Source organism: Falco naumanni, chromosome 9 (genome assembly GCF_017639655.2).
Source record: "Falco naumanni isolate bFalNau1 chromosome 9, bFalNau1.pat, whole genome shotgun sequence".
Lineage (NCBI taxonomy): Eukaryota > Metazoa > Chordata > Aves > Falconiformes > Falconidae > Falco > Falco naumanni.
In genome coordinates, this window is record NC_054062.1 from 53,434,904 (window position 1) to 53,456,287 (window position 21,384).

The following is a 21,384-nucleotide window of genomic DNA, read 5'->3' on the forward strand; positions in this document are numbered from 1 at the left end:
TAGTGCATCAGATGTATTTAAAGGCTCATCAAGTTCCCATTTAAAATGTATACATTTTGTATAACCCGCTATAGTCTCTTTACACTACTTTTTCCTTTCTCACTTGATTTTCCTCTACTCTCTTTACATTAACATGTAATTTTCCTCTCATTAACTGGATGAAAACAGTGTATGATATGACTGTGAAGAAGTAAAAGCAAGCTCACAGTACATATGAATGAAATCTTGGCAAAGCTGCCATGACACAGATGGAGCCAGGAAGGGACTGTCTCGGCCCTAGCACCCTGGGTTAGCAGCCTTCCACTCCATGGAGATTCACTGGAAGAGGAGCAGGGTCACTGCTGTGAGGGTATGAAGAAGAAACTGGAGAGGAAGGCAAAGGGGATTGTCCCTGTGAAGGAAACTTTCTAAGTTTCAGGATAGGAAAAACTAGTGTGGAAGCCTCCTCTGCAGAAGGCGCTTTCTTTAATATTGGTCTGAGGATTGAGATCTCAGAAATCTTCAGACACCAGGAAAGTACTCAAGTATTTGTTAAGAAGAGATATGAATGTTTTGCTGAATACGGGTGGACTTCAGTATGCTTTTAAGATTGATTTGCTGAGATTGGAGTTTATAAGCTTTCCTGAATGCAGTAGAGATTACTTCTATGTTTACAACCTTTACTTTATCATGGACTAATCATTAAAACTGTAACAGAATTACGTAGTTGAATTTGGTCACTGTTTTGAAAAAAAATAGAAGAGTTGCTCAGGACTAGACCAGCAGAAGGAGTTGTAGTGAACATACTTTATTTTCAATAGTAACTCAAATTTTTCATGTATTGTTATGGGTGCTAAACTCTGCTTCTGCTTATACATAAAAACACATCAGTTCTGCCAGTGGCAAGAAACTTAGCATGTATTGAAACATCTAAGCCCCTCTGCTAGATGTTTGTGTATTCTTTCACTTCACATCCGTGCACTGTGAGAAAATACTCACCTGTAGGCTTCATACCAAAGCTACAAGTAGCAATCGCTGTCCGAGTGTGGCCAGCAGAGATGGTTCAGTCATTATAATTATTGTCAAACCACTTATGAACAAGGAAAGCTGTAGAAGCATGTACAAATACTCCCAACACTCCTGTTGGATTTTAAGTATTAAGTCTGCTGTGCAGTTGGCAAAGTCATTCACTCTGCACAACCTCAGTAGGAAGATGGAAAGCCTGTGCTTGGCTCTCAAAAGCTATTGAATCTCTCAACCCTTCTCTTGTTTCTGTGCTGCAGTCTCCAAAAGCATTTGTTTTGCTCTGAAAGTGAAGCAGAAATTGTCAGGCTTTTATAAAATAATTGTGGGGATGTGTTCCGTGTTTAGAAAGGCACTTGTCTGTGTTACTAATTGCATCCATCCATTTGGTATTTGGAAAAGTACACCTGGTAGTTGTGCCCTTACCATGTTTAGTCAGCTGTTAAGGATCTTCTTTATAATGGCTTATGAAACTTCAGAGAAGCAACAAAGAAATTAATATTTTTATAGATCTTAGAAAATGTAAAAAAAGTAACTTTTTATAAGTATTTTATTTCTTCTGTTTTGTTTTTTTTTTTTTTAATTGGAAAGCATCACATTTTTTTGGGGTATAGTTAGCCAAAGTAGATATTTTTATAATTTCTTATTTTATTGTTGTTTTTTTGCAGGCTCTAGGAAGTTTTTACTTTCTTCATGAATCTTTGAAAAACATCTACCAGTTTGATTTTAAAGGTAAGTGAAGGAATTAAATGTTGTTAGTTGTCAACTGGCTTTATATGTCAAGGCAGCTTTTCTGTCATCTTTTCTGACAGTGGTGCCTAGCAGTTTTTTTCCATGATATGTGGACTTCTGTATAATGCATGCAAGTCCATTGATGACAGATTTTACTTCTCTTACCTTTTATAGACCTCTTAGAAGATGTCAGTGGACCAGCCACGGGTTGAAAACTGGTGCATTAATCATTCCCATGCAGATGGACCTTTGGATCCATAGAGATCCCTGATGATTTCAAAAGAGCTGTGAATGCCACAAGGTTCTTCCATGTAGATCAAATATAGGACCAAGACCTTAAATGTCCAACAGCGATGGTCATTTTGCAAAGCAACTGATATAGATTTATGGCTTAAATTACTTTGGAGCAGTGCAGGTCAGCAGGAGGGTGTCATTGTTTTTAACCCACATTGATCCATCAGGTTGGAGGTCTTGCTAAATCTCAGAATTTTAAAAGTAATGCTAGGCTATGTACATTAAATATTAAAAATATCATAGAAAATTACTGAATGCTTCCTGAGGTGTATATAGAAAAGATTATATAAAATTTATGTTATTTCAGTTGAGAACTGTCTGTATATTAAATACAAAAGTCTTCTGAGCTTCATTTAGCTAACTGAGCGGAATCACATTAATACATCCAGCATCTCATTAATGTGAGACACTGTTGAAATGGTGGTTAACTATGGAGTGGTCTAATTGTCTTAATTATATAGATTCATTACTTTTGTTCTCAGTAGAGACAGATTCTTTCTGCTCGCGTAATTGAGGGTACAGGGTCTTCCTTCCCTGACATATTTGAATGGTAGCTCTACATATATAGCAATTCAAGATTTAGCGAACGTAAGTCCTCCTGTCATCATTGGCTTCAACGCTGAAGGAAAACTTTAGCTACAATATCATAGGCAGTTCAGAGTAGATTTCATTTCTGAGAGGCTGTACTGGAAAACTCAATAGTGAAGTAGGGACTTGTAATGAGGGGTCATATCTAGTCCTTCTCCCGGACTGGAACAGTTTTGCAGACACTGAGTAATGATAGTATTATCAGATGAAATGTGTGCAGGGTGGAATTACTGGAGGAAATCGACATTGCCTGTGAAACTGAGTGTCCTGGGTGTTACTCCAGTCCTCAGACTGAAGAGCCTCCTGGTCCCCTGTTGGTAACTGTTAGTTCCTTTTGCCATGTGAGTGGCTTTGACTGTCAGTGTGAACTGTGGCTGCACTGCAACTTGATTCCACAGCCCACAGCTTCTCTGCACCAGTGCTGTAGGACTAGCAGTTTTGCTCTGAATTCCACCTCAAGTTCCCTCCTGATGGTCATAGCTGCTCTAGCAACATCTGACCAAGTGAAATGACAAGTCTTTTAGGAAAAGAGGAGCTTTCTGGGTTTATTAATCGTTGATTGGCAGCTTATTCACTGCTGTATGGCTTTTAGGAGAAAATGTATGGAAAGAAAAAGTGTAGGGGAAAATAATCGATATAAAAGAAATAAGCAGGCACTTGTCCAGAAAATAAACGCTTTAAATGTTCAGTGCTTCATTTGGCTTGGCAAAATCTTAGCAAAGCCAGATGGGGTGTGCACCGTGCACATAAAGATATGTTTGGCCCAGTCATCACTTGGAAAGAAAAAACTCTTAATAAAATCCAAGGAAAGCAGGTGCTACACTGAATCGTTGTAAGTCACTTGCTGTTCTCTTAATGTAGAGCAGAATCATTCTCCTAGCATAGTGTTTGTAAAATACGACCCTGAAGGCTCCCATCTTTCAGAGGAAATGTAAAACTTGCCTCTTCTCTCTTGACTATTGACATTTTCACAGTGTATTAAGCTCTTAAATCAGAGGAAAAATCCAAATGGGTATAAACGTTCTCTGCACAAAAATCATTATGGAATTCTGGTTCTACTCAAAAGCATGCAAAAAATACATGTTTATATACAATTCAATATTCCTGTAACATCACTCTATCTTTTCAAAATTCACTTCACAGTTGGACATGACTGAATACAGGCTTGGGGGGGGGGGGGGGGGAGGGGGGAGAGATTGCCTCTGTTTTTCAGTTCTCAGGAAGACATATTTGAGTTTTATAATGAGAAAAATTTTCTCCTACAGCTTCATGTATTATTTATTACCCACAGCATAGAAGGTGTTGGACTATTTTTATAGTGCTCAGAGTCCCAAATGTTTGCTTACAATTTAAACTGTTAACAAGCTATGTGTTCTAAAGGGCCGTCATCCAACAGAGAGGGTTGCTAACTGGGGTATTAGGCCAGTTTCAGTCTACCATTTTGAAGTACAGAAAGAATCTTGTTTTCTTGGGTGTGAAATCAGAAGTAGCGTAGGAGTATTTTTACTTGGAGATGCATGAGAAGGCATGCTTCTTTCCTCCTGCATTTGCTTCTCAGCAGTCATGTAAATGAATCATTGGTTGATATTTAGCATTGATGTTAATGTAAGTTGATGATAAGGTGCCTCCTTTCGGCCAAGTGCTACCTTTTATTTAGATTCTCACAGCAGAAGCCTTCAGTATTACAGTTCTGGCAAATGTTTTCTGTATCCTGAATGACATAGGGATCTTTTTGCTGACACTGTTAAACTTACTGAAAGAGGCGCATCCATCCATGATCTACTTAGAACGATGCCACATTAGTTTATCAGGATATGTGTTTAGCCTTCCTGTGGGAGCCAGATCTCAAAGTGATAGGCACATAAAGAATGATACTTTTTTCCCCCTGAAGACGTATTGCTACATTGCAGTAAATGCTTCCTCAGATTATATAAAATACTTTATCTAGACAACTTAAAGTGACAGATTTTTGTATTGCTTGGTATTTTCACTGGATATCCAGAAGAACTGGACAGTTCAAGGTTCTTGATAATAGTTGTTTGGGACTTTTTCTCTTAGGCATTCCTAGTCAAAGTGCAGTCCAGCTGGTAGTTCCAGCTTAACAGTAGCTGCAAGATAACTGCATGGATTCCTGTGTCGGAGCAGTTGGGTAAATTAAGTCAGGTTCTTGCCGTTAGATGCCAATACATTGCCCTGATAAGGAGACAGACCAAGTACAAAGTGGATCAAGAAGCAGAACCTCTTGTTCATGAGTTGTATAGATCCATAGATTGATTGTTAAGGCTGAAAAGTCTGTGCTATTTCTGTCTCTGGTGTAACCGTTCATTAAAGACTTTGGAAAGTGATGTGCTTTACCGTTACGTCTCTTTCACAAACACAGCACCCATTCCAGCTTTAAAATCCACGTGTCAACCTCATGTGCTGATAGCCAGAAATGGGTAATCTGAAAGAGGTGGGTGGCTGCAGGGCCACAGAGCAGCCAATACAGGATTTGAATGGAGTGAGTCCAGTTCATCTTCTGCAAATCACTAGAGCAAGTTTTTACTTTCTTGGTTTGAAATAATGAACTGATGCTGGAGGCCTGGTATATGTCAGCGCCATTCAAAAATAAGACCCTTTTTTTACTCTTAAGGGTTTTCAAGTGACTATACAAATAATTCAGAGTTGACTGAGCTGCATGTATGAGCTCAGAACATTTCAGGAGGAAATAAGGGAAAAAAAGAACGCCTCTTTGTCCTGACATCTGATTTTTATTTTTGTAATAATTTTCAGTCACTTGCCTGATGAAGGAACACTCAACTGAAACGTGGCAATTTATGTTACTGGCCTTCTTGATTGATGGAGGCTGCCATGGAGGTAGTGGGGATGCTGGCAGACCTGAAATTTCTTTCTACCCATGCACATGGGGATGGCTGCACTGCATCCAACCACTGTTCTGTCTGGTCCAGTAACTGTTTCTAAACGTGGCAGAGACCCAGAGGAAATCCTCTGATGGGCACCTATGGGGCAGTTGTGCCTCAGGAGTCTGTTTAGGTTAGGCCTTGAAGCTTAGCAACTGTCCTCTCTGACACTGTGTTCACACATGTATGATACCTGATGTAGTTCTAGGTATTTGAATAGTTATGAATATCCAGTCTTTTTCTGGGTCTTGCTGGAGTCTGACAGTCTGGGACAGTAAGTTGCCCAGCAAAGCAACCCATTATTTCGAAAACGAAGTTCCTCTTTTTGTCAGGTTGTGCATTGCTGTTCCTGAATGTCATTGGCTGTCCCCATTTCTGTTTTAGGATGTAACAGAGAGAAATTTCTAATTTTCCTGTTCTAGACCACTCAGTAAACCACTTGGTTTTGGTGCAGTCTATCCTCTGCCACTCCTACATCCCTGAAAGGAAAACACTCCTCTATTCACAGAAGAACTTTTTTTCACATTTCTTGTTTTGTCTCAGAGCATTTTGTAGTATTCTAATTACTTCAGTGGATGACTTGAGGATGTCACCTTTCTTTGCAGAGACAATTGTTAATTAAAAACAAGTTCCACAAAAGCAGCGAGCTGCTCAGCTTGTGGTCAACTCATCTTTCATTAGGAATTCCACCACCATTACTGAACCATCAGTTCTAGAGTGACAAAAATCATCCCCCCCACTGATACAGCTAGCCCAGCACACCATTTAAGTGTGGCCAAACACCTAAATCGATGTCTGTAAATATTGTTGATTTAAAGCAAAAGGCAAAAAGCTGAGGTGATCTAAACGAATGATTCTGTACTTGTTTGATAGGTAAAAGATGTGATCAGTTGTGTTTTACGGATGTGCATCAGTTGATGCTTAGGTAGGTAGACTTAAAATCGGGAAAAAAAAGTTGCTAGGTGAAATGTACAGATAATCACTACGCATAAGTAACATTTTTCACCTATGTGTGTTTTGTATTAATTAATTTTTCTTTTAATTATCCAGCATAGATTGCTGGATGCTGGCTGAGGACACAAACAGGCATCTCCTGGAAGACCATCCCAGAGAGTTTGAGTGCAAGGGTGTAGAGAGACCTGGTTCATAATTAGAGCTTTAACACTTTATAGTGCTCTGGATAGTAAGAATACTATCAATACCCATAACTGTGTAGGTTAAAGGTATGTGATATAAAAAGTGTGTTTATACATGGCTTAGTGGTTTCTGTTTTTTTCCCCCAGAACAGCTCAGTGCTTGCATATTTTTGCTAAGACCCTACAACCTATAAAGTAGATGTCACTGCTTTGCCAATGAGTGCTATAAGTTGCTTATAATGTTAAAGGTATATATGTTAATTATGTTTTATATCTATCTATCTATATCTAGCTAAGAAGTATAAAAAAGTTACTGGGAAAGAAATCTACTCAGACACTTTAGAAAGCACGCCCATGCTGGAAAAGGAGAAGTTTCCACAGGATTATTTCCCTGAGGTATGTACAACCTTGTGGAGCGTTCCCAGATATTAGGTTTGGTTCTGCTTTGCTCTGATTACTTGAGTAGCTCCTGTCAGTAATGTAAATAAGGTCACAACTAAGTCTTGGGTTTTTGTTTGTTTGTTTGTTGGTTTCTTGTCACCTCTATGTTTTAAGTCATTCCATGGATTTACCAAATTCAAATGGAGTTCTTCGTATATATAGTAGGACATCCTTGTGAAGGATGGAGACAGTGATGAAAAGACTTGTTTGTGTATTTAAAACCAAAGAAATAGCACACAGTGCCAATTGCAAGTCGGTTTCAGGGAGACTTACTCCTTGGCAGGGTGAGATGCTACTTTGAACAGGTTCCATTTGTATTCAGCAGCAGCAGCTCTGTAGTCGTGGCTGGAGCAATGCTGGTTTCTGTTCAGTACAGCCAGGTACTGCTGCGGACACTGCAAGTATGTAGGGAAAAGGTGCTTTCTCAGTGATGCGGGAATACATGTTACTTAAAAACATACTGATATTTCCCTCCGATGCTGCCCTTGTACTGCTTTTTTGCTGTTCTCTTGAGAGCTGGGGAATGCTGCACGTTTGAAGTTGAAGGTGAAGGTCTTGTCAAACCCAGAAACACAAGGACAGCTGAGGGTTTTCTTCCACTGCACCTGCAAGTGCAATTGCACATGCAGTTGTAGTCTTTGCAGTTCTCTTCGATGTTTAATTTAATTTGGTCATTTTTAGTTTCTTAAGAATATCTAGAACATAGGTGTTTAACGGTTGGTGTTTACTACAAGCCGAGTGAATAAATATGTTGAATTTCTTTAACATTTGTGGATCAAACAGGCATGTTACTGCTTTAATATAAGGAAGAACTAGATGAAGTTAATTAATTTTAAATTTGTAAATATACACACTTAGAGATATTTACATACTTCATGTGCTTGGAAGAGCATTGCATAAATAATTACAGGGTTGATGGGATGTAAGTTATTCTTTTTCTTTACTTCTATTTATTTTTATATTCTGTATCTCTATACTGGAAGGGAAACTGCCTTTGACATAGTTTTACTAGCTTTTACCTGCTGTGAATAAACATCTTAAATGCTTCTTTGAAGTTAAGTGTTATATCATTTTGAAGGAACTTCAGGTGGTTACTGAGGTATTTATTTTTCTCCTCCATCAGCAATAAACTGTAGCAGTATGGGTGATTGACAACATAAGTAGGAAATGAACAGTGCTGTTGAATGATTTGATTGTAGTCCTGAGAGCACTGAACAGCCGTGTGTGAGCGCTGCTATCACACTTAACAGCAATAGGCCAAATTATGGATTGTTCATTGATACCCAGGAAGAATTATTTCCATCGTTATTTCACTGCTGTTGTTTCATCATGAGACTGGCAAATTTGTAACTTGTTCAGCGTCATTTATTACCACCTCTTACACAATTCTTCACAGTCCCTTGGACAAACAATTGAGTCTAGTGGCTTTCCCACACTGTTGTGGACCAGGGTTTGTGTTCATTTCTTCTGAGTGCTCAGGGATCAGTTGTTCCCACGTTTGTATTTGGAGCAATAGCTTCCATATTCAACGCAGCCTGCAGCACTGCTTTAGAAACCATTAGGTCCAGAACCCAAGATGCAGCTAAATGCCATTTGAGGATCTGATGCCTTCATACTGTTCCCATTCGTTACACCACCTTAAATGGCTTTTCTAAGGAGAAAGCACCGTGTTCTGCTGTTGTCAGGGATACTGTTTACCTGGAGGAGGAGTAAATGGGAAAAGATAAAATCCACACTCGCAATTAAGATATAAACAAATCCCTGAAGCACCTTAAAGGTTAGTTCTGTTCCTGCACATAGCACAATTCCTTGTAATGGTGTTGTGGCAAGACTTGTGCCACAGGCTGGTTTTATTTCAGGGCTTCACAAAGTGGGAGAAGAAAGTGATGGGCTCTCCAGGACTACAATAATGCAGATAACAGCAGCATCAGTGTTTACAGTGTGTGACTTTCCATGCTCACTTGGCGTGCAACCTAGCATAGACCAAGCCAGCATATTGTTCATATGAACTTGAAGTCACGTATGTGATGTGATGATATAGAAAATAATTGTGATTATTTTTACACTATGCTGTTTCTTTTTATTTTGGACTGAAGACCAAAGAATCTCTCAAGCTGACATAAGTACAGCAACGTCAAAAAACTAACAGTGACATAATTTGGGTTCTTATATAAATGTTGTATTTCTAAAGCTAAAATTATTCTTGTTACCACCACTTTTCTTCCTAGACAAGTGTTGGTAATAACAATGCTAATTGAAAGACCACAAAATAATGCACATTTTGAAAATTTGAATTGACACAACAGAATGCATGAGCAGCGGATCTTTCCTAATATTACATTTACAATGCTCTTGTGTGTTTTAGCCAGACTGCTCATATCACATATACAGTATTTTCTGTGAGAAATGGTTGAAGACTGATTTCTTTTCTTTTTATTACTGCTGCTTAAGGATGATCTAAAAGTAATTACAATGATTGAGGCATAATGCAATTCAAAATAATTACAGCCCACTGCATATAAAACTAACAAAACTTTCTGTCTTGATTTATGGGTCCTCTTGGCTAGGCATAAGACTCAAATGATGCCTCTGGGAGCAACACTCCAGATAATGTTAGGCCATTTAAAAAAAAGCAGATTTGTGTAGTCTATCAGGCCTGAGTAATTTTTTTTTTCACATAGTGAGAAATTGGTTGTTATCATAGATCACAGATACTGCTCAAAGCTCTTATGAAAGATGAATTAATTTCACTAATGCTTTAATGCAAACCTTTCATGGAGAAGGCTGTATGGTGATAACCTTACTGCGGTCTCTCCTTTCTCAATGATGATTTATGTTGTCTTTTAGTAGATGAAACTGCCTGTATTCACAATCCATCTGCTGGCTAAAGGAATCCTATTAACAGAGGATCTGAGAAGAGACTTAATACTGTAAGGTGAAAGATGTGGTATCCCCTTTCTGGGACATGAAGTTGGAATTTTTTTTCCTATTTTAAAATGTAGATACCTCTCTGAGAGCATACAGTTGATCTATGTCATCTCTGCCTGTTTTTATGCTGGCTTACAGATGGTGGATCAGCTAGTGACTATCTGTTAAAGTCAAAATAAAGATTCTTTCTTTGAAATTTGCAATAAGAAACAGTTTGCTCTTTCCTCCTTCCCAAGCTATAGTTCTTATTAAATTCTGTTTCCAAAAGTTTCTTTTTTTCCAAATACTGTATTTGGAAATATTAAAGCATTGTCACTTTGGGACAAGTCATGTAAGCTTGCTGTTGGCAGTTCTGTTCATGTTATCGGTGTGCTGCTGTTACCTTAATAGTGTTTATGTTATTATTGTAATTATCTGCCTTTAATGCCTATTTTATAAAATAAGTTTTGTAATGATTCTTTGTGTTCTTAGAAAAAGTGAAGTGTCCTACAGAATTACTATCATATTTTGGGTCAGGCATCTAAAATTTAGGTCCATTGTTTGTACTCCTATCAACGCTAAGTTCTGCTGTTCCAAAGAAAGGAATTATTCTAGACTTAAGTGTTCTTTGGAGAGTTTAGTGAAATATAGGAGGAAAAAAGAAGATGCCTTGTAAAACAGAAGAAATGCTGTATCTCTGACCATGGATATGAAGTATGTGAGCAGGCTGGTAGTCCATGTTGTGCTTTCAAACTCATACCATTATTTTCAGCTGTTTTTAGCAAGGACCCAAACTGGAGCATTACACTTCAGGTGCTGGCAGGGTCAGGCCCCTCTGACTTCACATCCCTGCTCCTGCATTCCCCTTTACCTAGCTGGTCCTTTGAGGTTCTCTAACAGATGAAAAAGGGACTCCTAAAACCTCTGCCCCACCAGTGTATACTCATACCTGATGCTTCCACAGGCCTTCTGCCGGCTCGATGTGGTAACTTACAACTTCCTTCCAAATAAATACTTAGTCTTTCTTTCAGAAGTTGCAGCATTATTGTATTTCTGTCTTCTAAAATAGCTTTTAATGAGGAAATTATGTATTGCTGCTGGTTGGCTACTTCATTAGTGGTGTGTATATAAAGAAGCTGACAGCAATACTGATTTGCAAGTCCCATGGTTTTGTATATAGCAATAAGTGAAGCAAGTGTAGGTTTTATCACATATTTCTTACATTTGCTTACATCATGCACAGTGATTTGAATGTGGGCTTCCAAGAGACATATTCTTACTAAATTCTTTATACTATATTTTCTTGTAAATAAAGGGTAATGAAAAGATTATGTGAAAAAGCAAGTTATCAATTGTTGCCCTATATAATAGACTTTGTCATTAGAGAGATTGACTTCATATTCTTGAGCTCTCACTATACATTTTTTTGATGAGAGCCATGGATGCTTTTATTTCCAGCTTTTAAACTTATGTTTAAAAGTCTTTAGCAGTAAAAATATGACTGATAGTGCTGTTACAATGCTTGATAATGTTTAAAGGCTGAACTGGCCTTGAGTTCTCCATATACTGCGTATTATTCTGAAATATAAGGAAATCAAAAAGGTACTTCAACGAGTTTGTGTACAAACTCCTAAAAACATAAGATCGTAGATGATTTAGTTTTGTAAACTGATCTAAGGAAAGAAAGGAACTAATTTTGGGGCAGGAACTACATTCTGTGTGGGTTTTATGGAAAGTTGTCATCATACACACTCCTTTTCCTGGCTGGTTAAATGTTGAGCATATTGTGAGTACATGAAACACAGGCTGCTGCGTGAGGCTGTGAGGAGGAGTTGTTCTTACCGTGCTGATGCAGGCCTTTTAATGCTGAACATCCCTTGGTGCCTCAGTTGTTCTGCTGCTCAGTATTCAGCTGCCTTAAGTAGATTTCCCATCTTCCCTCTGAACTGCAATGTTCCTTTAAGAAGCTGCAATTACACTGCAGTCATTGCCACTTTAATATGTCTTTCCTTCATGCCCTGCTTTGTATGGTTGAATAAACCCTTGCTGGGTCACTATTTAATTTCATATGGTCCCTCTCAGTAAAATGATGGAGAAAAGATGAATTAAGGCTCTGTGCTAGTCATTATCAATCATGGTTTGTATGCATTACTTATTGCTCACAGTGCTTTTTGACATTAGCCCTCTATAACCTCTCTCTTCATGTTAATGTTGTCTGGAGGTCCTTTTACCCAATGTAGCAGAGGTTATTTATGTAGGTGGTGTTTCTAGGGGGTTTTAAAAGGTCAGCATGATCTCCCAAGAGACTCTATTCACAAAGAAAAGGCTGGCAGAATCTAACTACAAGTTTTCAAACTGTGATTTAAAAAAATAAAAATTGAAAGGACTTCTAACAGGTGTGAGGATTTCCGTTACACTTATTAAATTTTTGGCAAAATAGCCTCTAATACATACTACTGCCCTCAAAACCAGTATTTGCAGTGTATGTGTGAGGAAGCACAAAGCTACTATAAAGAAATTCTGTATTTTACCATGTCATGAAATATAAATTGTGTTGCAAATACCTTTTAACTGGTTTGTATCAGTGTAGGCTTACATGAGACAGAATAAGACAGCAGTGCCAAGGGTTGGGCATTCTTTATACTGGTATTGCTTGTGTTACCATCAGTGACAGAATCAGAGTGAAGTCCTGTGGGATGGCCTGCTGGAGAAGTGGATGATGATTGACACAGGACTCTCGGTCTCATACGCTTTGGTTGCACAAAAGCTTAAACTACTTGTATGTGCGTGAGCTGTGGCAGCAGGCAGGGCACATCCAAGGAGAACGGGCTCTGGCTGATAGCACTGCAAGGCTTCTCACTGCCATCTTAAAAGGGAGAGGTTCCTGAGGGCTGGGAAAACACAAATGTCACAGCCATTTTCAAGAAGGGTTACAGGTGGTCTCTCCTCAGTCACAGGAAGGTGATGGAGCAAATCTTCTTGGATGACCAATTGCATGGACAAAGGGAGTGCTGTGGATGTTGTATGCATTGACTCTGGCAGGGCTCTCAAAGCAGTCTCTCACAGCACCCTTGAAGCCCAATTGGTAACATGTACTGGGTAGGTGGAGTGTAAGATGGCTGGAAAGTTGGCCAGCCAAAAGGCTCTCAGGGTGGTGAACAAAGTCCAGCTGCCAGCTGGTTGCTGGTGGTGTTCCTTAGGGGACGATGCTGGCGTCTGTACTGTTCAACACCTTTGTTAACAACTTGGACAGCAGGATGGAGCACACGCTCAGCTTTGCAGATGATGTCACGTTGGGAGAACAGTCAATATGCTGAAGGGCAGGGCTGCTGTTCAGAAGGAATTCAACAGCCTGAAGAAGTGATCTGACAGGAACCTCATGGAGTTCAGCAAAGGTTAATGCCAAGCTTTGTCCCTGGGATGGGATAACCTCATGAAGCAATACAGGTTGGAGGTGACTGTCCAGGAAACAGAAAAGGACTCAGATCTTGTTGGACAGCAAGTGGAGCATGAGCTGGCGCTGTAATTTGGTGGCAAAGAAGGCCAACAACATCCCAGGATGTGTTACGTCCCGGGAAGGGACTTCTCCATCTATTTGGCACTCCAAGGCCACATCACATCTTCAGTGTCCTGTTTGGGAACCCCTGTACCAGAGAGGCATGGGCAAACCGGAGCAAGCATAGGAGAGGCACCTCTGGGGCTGGAGCACAAGATGTGGGAGGAGGTCAGGAGAGCCCAGGAGGTGGAGGTGATGGGGGACCACACTGCTGGCTGCAGTGGCCAACTGGTGGCTCTGGAAGGGTGGGGTCAGGTACCTCTGGGTGGCGTGCAGCAACAGGACAGCAGTCATCAGCTGCAGAAAGAGAAAATCTGACTAAATCTGGGAAAAGATTTCACCATGAGGGTGGGCAACAGAGGAGGGGCCCAGATAAGCTGTGGAATCGCTGTCTTTGGAGGTGCTCAAAACCCAACTGGATGCAGCTCTAAGCGACATGATCTAGTTGGCCGTGGTTTAGTATTACATCTTTTGAATTACCTATTATGTTGCCAAAGAGGAAAACGGCAAATGAAAAACGACAGCTTGATTGAAGACATTATCTTGGTCCACATCGTAGGCTTAGACTGTTTGATTTTAAGTTCCATGTACTGTTCTTCAGTAATTAGAAGTTCATTATAGTTATTTTTAAGAATGAAATGACAGCACTTTCCTTTTTTGATTGAGATCAGATTTAGGCCCATTTTGAATGCTTCTAGCATTTAACTTTTTTCGTTGTTTTGCTTTTGAATAAATGTGGACATTTAGCCAAATCTCAACTTGTAACTGTGCTGTCACGATCATCACAGAAACTGTGAATATAAGAGACCTTATTGGGTTATGGGCTTTGTAGTTCAACCATGGAAGTGGGACTGTTAGGAACATGTGTTAGCCCTCCAGCCAGCCACTCCCGGTTGACCAGAGCTGCATCTACAGAGATACTCTTTTTCTGTGTTGAAAAAAGATATTTACAATAAAGTAGATACTTATTCAGTCACTGCAGATTTCTTCTTAGTAGAGCTGCAGTTTAAGGAAAATCAACAGTGTGCTCTCCTAAGACAAAAGTAATAAGGATTTAGAGAAATTGGTCCCCCTTTGAATGTGTCCATCAGCTGGATTTGAGAGGAGTGAACTGTTAGGATTTCCTCCCTGAATACAACTGTATTAGACCTAGGCAAATTTACTTGCCTTCAAAGCCCAAATTCTTAAAAGATTCATGCACCTATAAGCATCAACAAACTGCTGATGTTAATTACTAAACATCTCAAAAACACTTACCCACCCCACCCCACACTCCATCTGTAGTGACAGAGTCAGTGCTGTCAGCTGCCCTGAGTCACCAGACAGATCTGCAGGGTGGGGGTGTGTAAACTTTGTCTGTGCTCAGAAGAGAAGCCCATTTATTCTGTATAATCCTTCTGGGTTTAAGAGCTTTTTCTCCTTTTGTCTATAGGAAATCTTCACATCTGGCTGAACCTTTGTTTTGTTAATTTATTTTATTCCCTCTAAATATATATCCTGTGAGCTACTGAAAGCCAACTGTAAGTAGACACACAAGTCAAGAACAGAAGAAATCTGTTCATCATGCATCCATAGTATCAAAATACGAATTTTGACTCACTGCATAAAGGACTTTGCTGTTAGTCACTGTTCTTGGACTTGATGGTCTTGAGAGGACTGCTTCCTTGGACTTTCCACTGCTTTAGCAATGCGAAGCTGCTAAAATTTGTGCAGGAAAAGCCTCCAACCCTTCTTTGGCAGGGCCAGCACAGCTGGGTCCTCAGGGAAGCAGGCAAGCTGCAATTTTCCCTGCAGCGCTCTCAGTAAAATTTGCCTCTAGCAGTCTGGCTGGGAAGGTCCCACAAGCCTGCAGAAAGGTGATTCTGAAATTGGCACCTGCATTAAGAAACACTAAAAGCAGGTTTCCTAAAATACAGAGTACATAACTGTGAACAAATTTCGTAGCCAATTTTGTATTTGTTTGGTTTGTAGCTTGTAGATAACACTTTTTCCACAAAAATACCAGCTCTGAAATTGAGTGCAAACAGGGAAATAAGCTGTGATTTACAAGTAACTTTGCACGTTTTCAAGGATTTGGGTAGAAGAGAAGAACTGGGTATCAGTAAGCAGTTTTCACATTCAAGCTTTCAAGAATAAGATATTATTCATTCAGTAAAATAAACACTTTAAAATCTTCATAAACACATTTTGAATGCAAGGAGAACCCCAACAGGAAAGGGGCCCTAGTAAAGCGGTGGTGTTACATCCGGTTGGTCTTGACTGCGGTTGCCATGTTTGTGCCTGAAGAGAGGAGGAGGCGGGAGGTGGGTAACTGTTATCTGAAGGGTGACCAGAAGACAGCCCGTTTAGATTTTGTGAGGCATTTCACTATCTTAGCAGTATTTGGGACTTCAGCATCTCATCAGGACTGTCCACAGTGGGATGGATAAATCTATCCAACAAGTCTCTTGTGAAGGCAGTACCTTAGGTGAGAAAAACCTGTGAACGGGGGGGATGCTCTGCTACGGCTAGCACTGTATTTGTAATAAGGAGTTGCAGTCTTTTGCTACAAAATCATTGGCATAATTATTTAGGCCATGACATGAATATTGTCTGGTGCAATATTCATTACCAGAGAACAGTAGCCTAGTCCCATATTCATTGTTAACAGTGAATAAATAGGATGCAGACTCATGTCTTTTTGTGGGAGGTTGTAATTTATGGCAGTGGCTTAGGAGTGGTGCTGAAAAAATCCTTTTGCTGTATCATAAGTGCCGTATGTTGATGTGAGCTGATTTGTGGCTTTCTCGCAGATGTTGCAGTTTTGATAAATGTAATGTTTTACCATTATTTAAATTCCCCTTAACTTTTATAGAAATATTGGGTGGGTCAGCTCAGCAGGAGAAATAGCTTTCTAGCAGATCTCATTCATTTTAATTTGATGTAAATCTCTGATGACAGTTCAGGTAAAATTACAAAGAAGCCAAGATATTTGTGTGTAGGCAGTAAGAATTTGCTGGTTTAGGCTAAGCATAAATACAGTTGTAAAGCTTTCCTAATTGGTTATCTTTCATCTATAAGCCACTACCAGGGCTTATATTAATTTTACATGTAAGTTTAAAACTGCTGCAGGACCAAAAATGTAAATAACTCCAGTTTTTAAAATAGACACAATATATGTTTTCAAGGTACCTTGGTTGATGTGTAGTGCTTATTAGTTACCACATATGGGTGAACTTTGGTTTTGTTCTCTGTGTAAGTATGTTTCACAGTAATCCTTTACTTAATGTGACTGATTCTTATTTGTTTATTTTTCAGTGCAAGTGGTCCAGAAAAGGTTTCATTCGAACAAGATGGTGTATTACTGATTGGTAAGTTGCATCTTTAGTTACTTCTGGTTATGTGTATATTATGTATGATTTTGTTAACTGTTTCAAAGAAGGTATTTGTATGTGTAAATTGGTCTACTCATGAAACAGATTGGTTCCAAAACAGTTGCTTTGCTTTATTATTTATTGAATGCAAGTTGTAATGCATTGAATGTGAGTTGTAATGATGCGTACAAAAAGTGATATTAATGTTCACATGTATGTGCAATTAACATGGAATAATTCAGGTCATAAGCAGCTGCTCAATCAAGCATGATCAAAAAAGCCTGGTGTCTGTGACCAAGGCCACAGGAGTCACGGTGTGGAGCTAAAGGCACCCCCCACTACTGCTCACCAGCGTGCCTGATGCAGCCAAGGCTCTACAGCACCTCGCCTGGGTCAGATACGTGTACCTGGGTGTATGCAGCCCTCACCTCTGGGACTTCTGAGGAGAGAGATTGTTCTCCAGGAGCCCTTCAAGCCAGTCCTTTAAACCCAGTCCAGTTTCTACTGAAGACAGTGGGGGACCCTACCTTAAGGAATGCAGCTTATTAAAGCCAGTTCCTGCTATATTACTTTTACTGGAACGTAACTTTTTATTTGTCTTATTCAAGTCAGGTTTTCCATTTTAAACCCAGGGTATGGTCATGGTCTCTGTGAGGTTGCTTATTTTCATCCTAGAGTACAGTAAAGCATGTGGCAGCCCAGCACGCACTAGTAGGGTTCAATGGAGGGGCAGTAGAGCAGGCAGCACACCTCTTACCTGTGCGCTCATAGAGTGCTGAGGAAATGTCCCACTGAACACAACTTCTTTAAGTTAACATAACCTGGCTGTTGTCAAAGCAGAGAGCGCCCATCATAAGATATCCTCTGGAAATCTACAGAAAAAACAAACTTTTTTCACTCTTGGGATCATCCAGCAGACTAAAGAGGTGGGAGCTGAGGGGAGCAGACAACTATACGACAATAGAAATTGAACTTCATGATGGTGTTACATGCTGGATCACTGTCTTTGCAAGAGCAGTAATAGTAGTAGTGTATGTTGTGGGGAGCAGCTGATTGTGCAGAATAATATACCTGAGAGACCTTGGAAATTTTGTATTAATACAAGGAGAGCTCAACAAACCCACAGATCGTACACGTTTCTCTAGTCCTACCTGGAAACAGATTACCTTACTTTTTTACTGTTAAGTCATAGTTTTGGTCTTCACTGCTTATTTATGTTACAGTCACCTAAATATATGTGAATGTTCAACATTTTCCCCTTCTTCCTGTGGTCATTTCATGTCTTAAAATTGTAAGTTTGATTTTAAAGTCTGAGGAATGTTCACACAGGCTGACTTTTGAGGGCTGAGCAGTGTTCTTGCTTGTTTACATAAGCATGTGTATTAGATTAAGCAGTTTGTGAAAAATGAAAAAAACAGCAGGTTTTCTCCTTTTAGTCTTTTGTCCCAGGAATCAGGCAGGCAGCTATGGGATAATGTAGGCTCTTGTTAATTTTTTCAGATCTGTGTGACATGGTGTGTGATTACAGCAGTAGAGAACTGCAGAAGTGGATATTTAGCACCAATTACTAATCTGGCCTTCCCTCTTATATCATGACTCCTCCAGGTTCTGAGTCTCCTATCTGCTTGCATTTCCTCTTTGCAGAAAAAAATAATGTGATCTTATTTTCAGGCCTTTCCAAGAAAAAATTATTCTTCAGAGATAGAGTTAAAGGAAACGTTTTCTTGCAGGTTAATATTAAAAGGGGGTAGTTCTTGGAGGGAGCAGTCTGTAGCTAGATGTTCTGACCAGGTAATATACTATGCTTTTGTTTCCTAAGGGTATATTGGGAAGTAAGAGTGAAGAGGCTTACAGCTTTTTCTGATCTGTAATGAGGTGAGCTGGTGGTTTTGGTGGTAGTTCTGTGTCTGGAATAGTCTGCGATTACAATCCACATGATCCAGCGAGATCTCAGATGTTTCTAATGAGAAGTTGAAGGGACAAGTTACTCTGAACAATTTCTGCAGAATGAAAGATAAATATGGAAAATACAGATGGTTAGAAAATACACCTAATTAGGTCTAAGTGCATAATGCGTCTGTTCATGGTATGGTAAGTGTTTAAACCCAGTCTATGTGCATAAGCATACACAGTTCTGGCCATTTTCATAATCATGACTTTTGATCTATATAGTCTGATAAAAATATAGCTAGGAGACTTGTTGTTAATACTTCTTTATGAATCCTTGAAGGGAGCTATTAATTTTCCCTGCCTAGGAAAATATCATTACGGAATGTACCTCATGCCAAAACCAGAGGGCTTCCCAAAACCCCCAAAAGGAACCTTAAAACATTTCAGAAAACTGTCCTCCTTTTCCTCCTCTGTGATTCAGCAATCTGCCCCAGTTGAGTTCGTCTGTGAATCCAGGTTTTTCCCATCCATTATTCTTCATTAGCTTACTTTTAGTGTGAACAAAGAATTAATGAAACTTGCTGTAGTTTCATTTTAAGAAAAAATGAAAGAGAACTACATGCACTTTTATTTTTTGCCTTTTTTGTTTGTTTGTTGGGGTTTTTTTTAGTATTTTGAATATAAGAGGGGGGTGTATTTATTTCCATTCCAACAGTTCTTAGTGTACACTTTTAAAAAATGTAGATGTGGCATCAACCTGGGAATGTTTGCAAGTAAATCAGTGGTCAGATTCACCAATCAAATTGTTTTGATATTTTAGAGAAAGTAGGATTGCAATATTAAAGTCTGGGAAGTGCAAAGCATTGCACTTTGAGAGGAGAATTCAGAAGCACAAATATAATAGTGGAAATAACTGACTCGGTACCCATACTGTAGAAAAGGATCAAGGGAGAAGAGACTGAATATGGTTCATTATTATCTTACTGAGATGTGTTAATAGATGCATTTTGTGAAGCACAGGAAGGGGGGAAGGTATGGTAATTATTTAACTGAGTGCTGCCAAGGCCTCTGATAGATACTCTGTCTTGTTTTGAGTGCTGTGCTTTAGGGAAGCTGGAAAAAGAACAAGAGTCAAAAACGATAGGAGTATTTGAGAAGAAGTTGAAAAACTTTGGCTTGCCACATCTGGAGACTGGTTGCTGACTGTCCCCCCTGCAGAAGGGGCAGAAGGAAATCGGTTTTCTTTGCAGGAAAAGAGATAGTGTGATGAAAGAAAAGGACAGAGAAAGTGTAGGTGGAGGGTCCTTCATTAGCAAGTTTTAAGAATGAGCAGTTTTTGCGTGGGTGGGGGTGGATTATAGATACTTTCACACAGGAGGTGAGTTTGTGGCATGAGTTCTCTCCCTGCCCTACAGGGATTCTTTCTGTTCATCATTCAGACAGACAGGAATGGACATCTCAAGCTATCATCTCCAGGTTATGTTTTGTAGTTACATGCTAGTTATGGATCTTATTACAAAGGTTAGTAGGACTACTTTGTCATCACTGTGAGTTCATTCAGCAAGGTATGCTGTTCCCTGAAGCCAAAAGAACCCCACCAGGATCTCTAGAAGAGGCCATTGTGCTGGCTGCTTGGTGATCTGTGTATCTTTATCATGCAGTTGCTGTTTTGACTGCTATGGTTTGCTGTGTCCAAATCTGTTGTGTGATTCCAGCACAATCTGGAAAATCTCCCTGTGCACAGCTTGAGGTTTTTGCTTGATGCCTCTCTCTGCCGAAGTCTTTTCCATATCCTCGCTGCCAGGCTGCAGACTCCTTTTGGAACATGAGGTGTGTTTGCCCTCTCCATTGTTTTTTGTCTCCACGCTGAATTCTCCCACAAGAGATGTCTGTGCACAGAACTAGTAATGCAAAGTCAGTATGATTTAGCCATTTGTTCAAATTCAAAACACTTGGCTCCTATAAAGGGGAAAATTGTGGTTTAGATCTGAAATCCCAGTACAGCCAGATGATAGGGCTGAGCTGTGGTTGATCTCACAAAGGGGCCTGAAAAACCTCTAAATGGACCTTTCATTAGCTGTAAGACTAAGGGAGAGGGAAGGCACTGAGAGGACATTCAGTGGATTTTTCTGTGGGAAAATTTTAAGGCAGCTTAAAATCCATAGATGGCTCTGGGCGAAGCCCGAAGGGTGTTCATCAGTGAAGCAGAGAAAGGAGAGCATGTGTTTTATGGCTTTATCTAGAAGCACCTCTGCATTTAGCTTATCCTAAGGTGGAGAATGCATGGTTTTGGAGCCATTCACAAAATCATCAGTATGTATCTGCAACAACTAATGAAGGTGAACAGCTGTTGAAAGCATGTGTAGCCACAAAATATGCAGTGCCTGAAGAGTGGCTCTTGGCTGAGGAGCATTTCTGTGGCCATCAGCATTGTTTCAAGGGATCTCAGGCAGGAAAACCAAGAACCTGCATGTCTGTGAAGGGGAACTGACAGATCCTTTGTCCATGGAGTATGCCTGAGCTGCCAAGCAAGGCATACTTTGACAGACAGCTTAAAACGGTTCTAGTATGACTACCCCCATCCT

General features: G+C 39.8%; 1 protein-coding gene across 3 annotated transcripts in view; it reads left to right on the plus strand.

Annotated features, from left to right (window-relative positions):
- Positions 1-21,384, plus strand: part of INPP5A (inositol polyphosphate-5-phosphatase A) — a 262,018-nt gene that overhangs the window by 137,836 nt on the left and 102,798 nt on the right. For all 3 annotated transcript variants that reach the window (XM_040606001.1, XM_040606000.1, XM_040606002.1), the window contains exons 5-7: positions 1,671-1,734; positions 6,945-7,048; positions 16,854-16,906. In XM_040606001.1, coding sequence (XP_040461935.1) covers positions 1,671-1,734; positions 6,945-7,048; positions 16,854-16,906 — 221 coding nt within the window. The remainder of the gene's footprint in view (positions 1-1,670; positions 1,735-6,944; positions 7,049-16,853; positions 16,907-21,384) is intronic.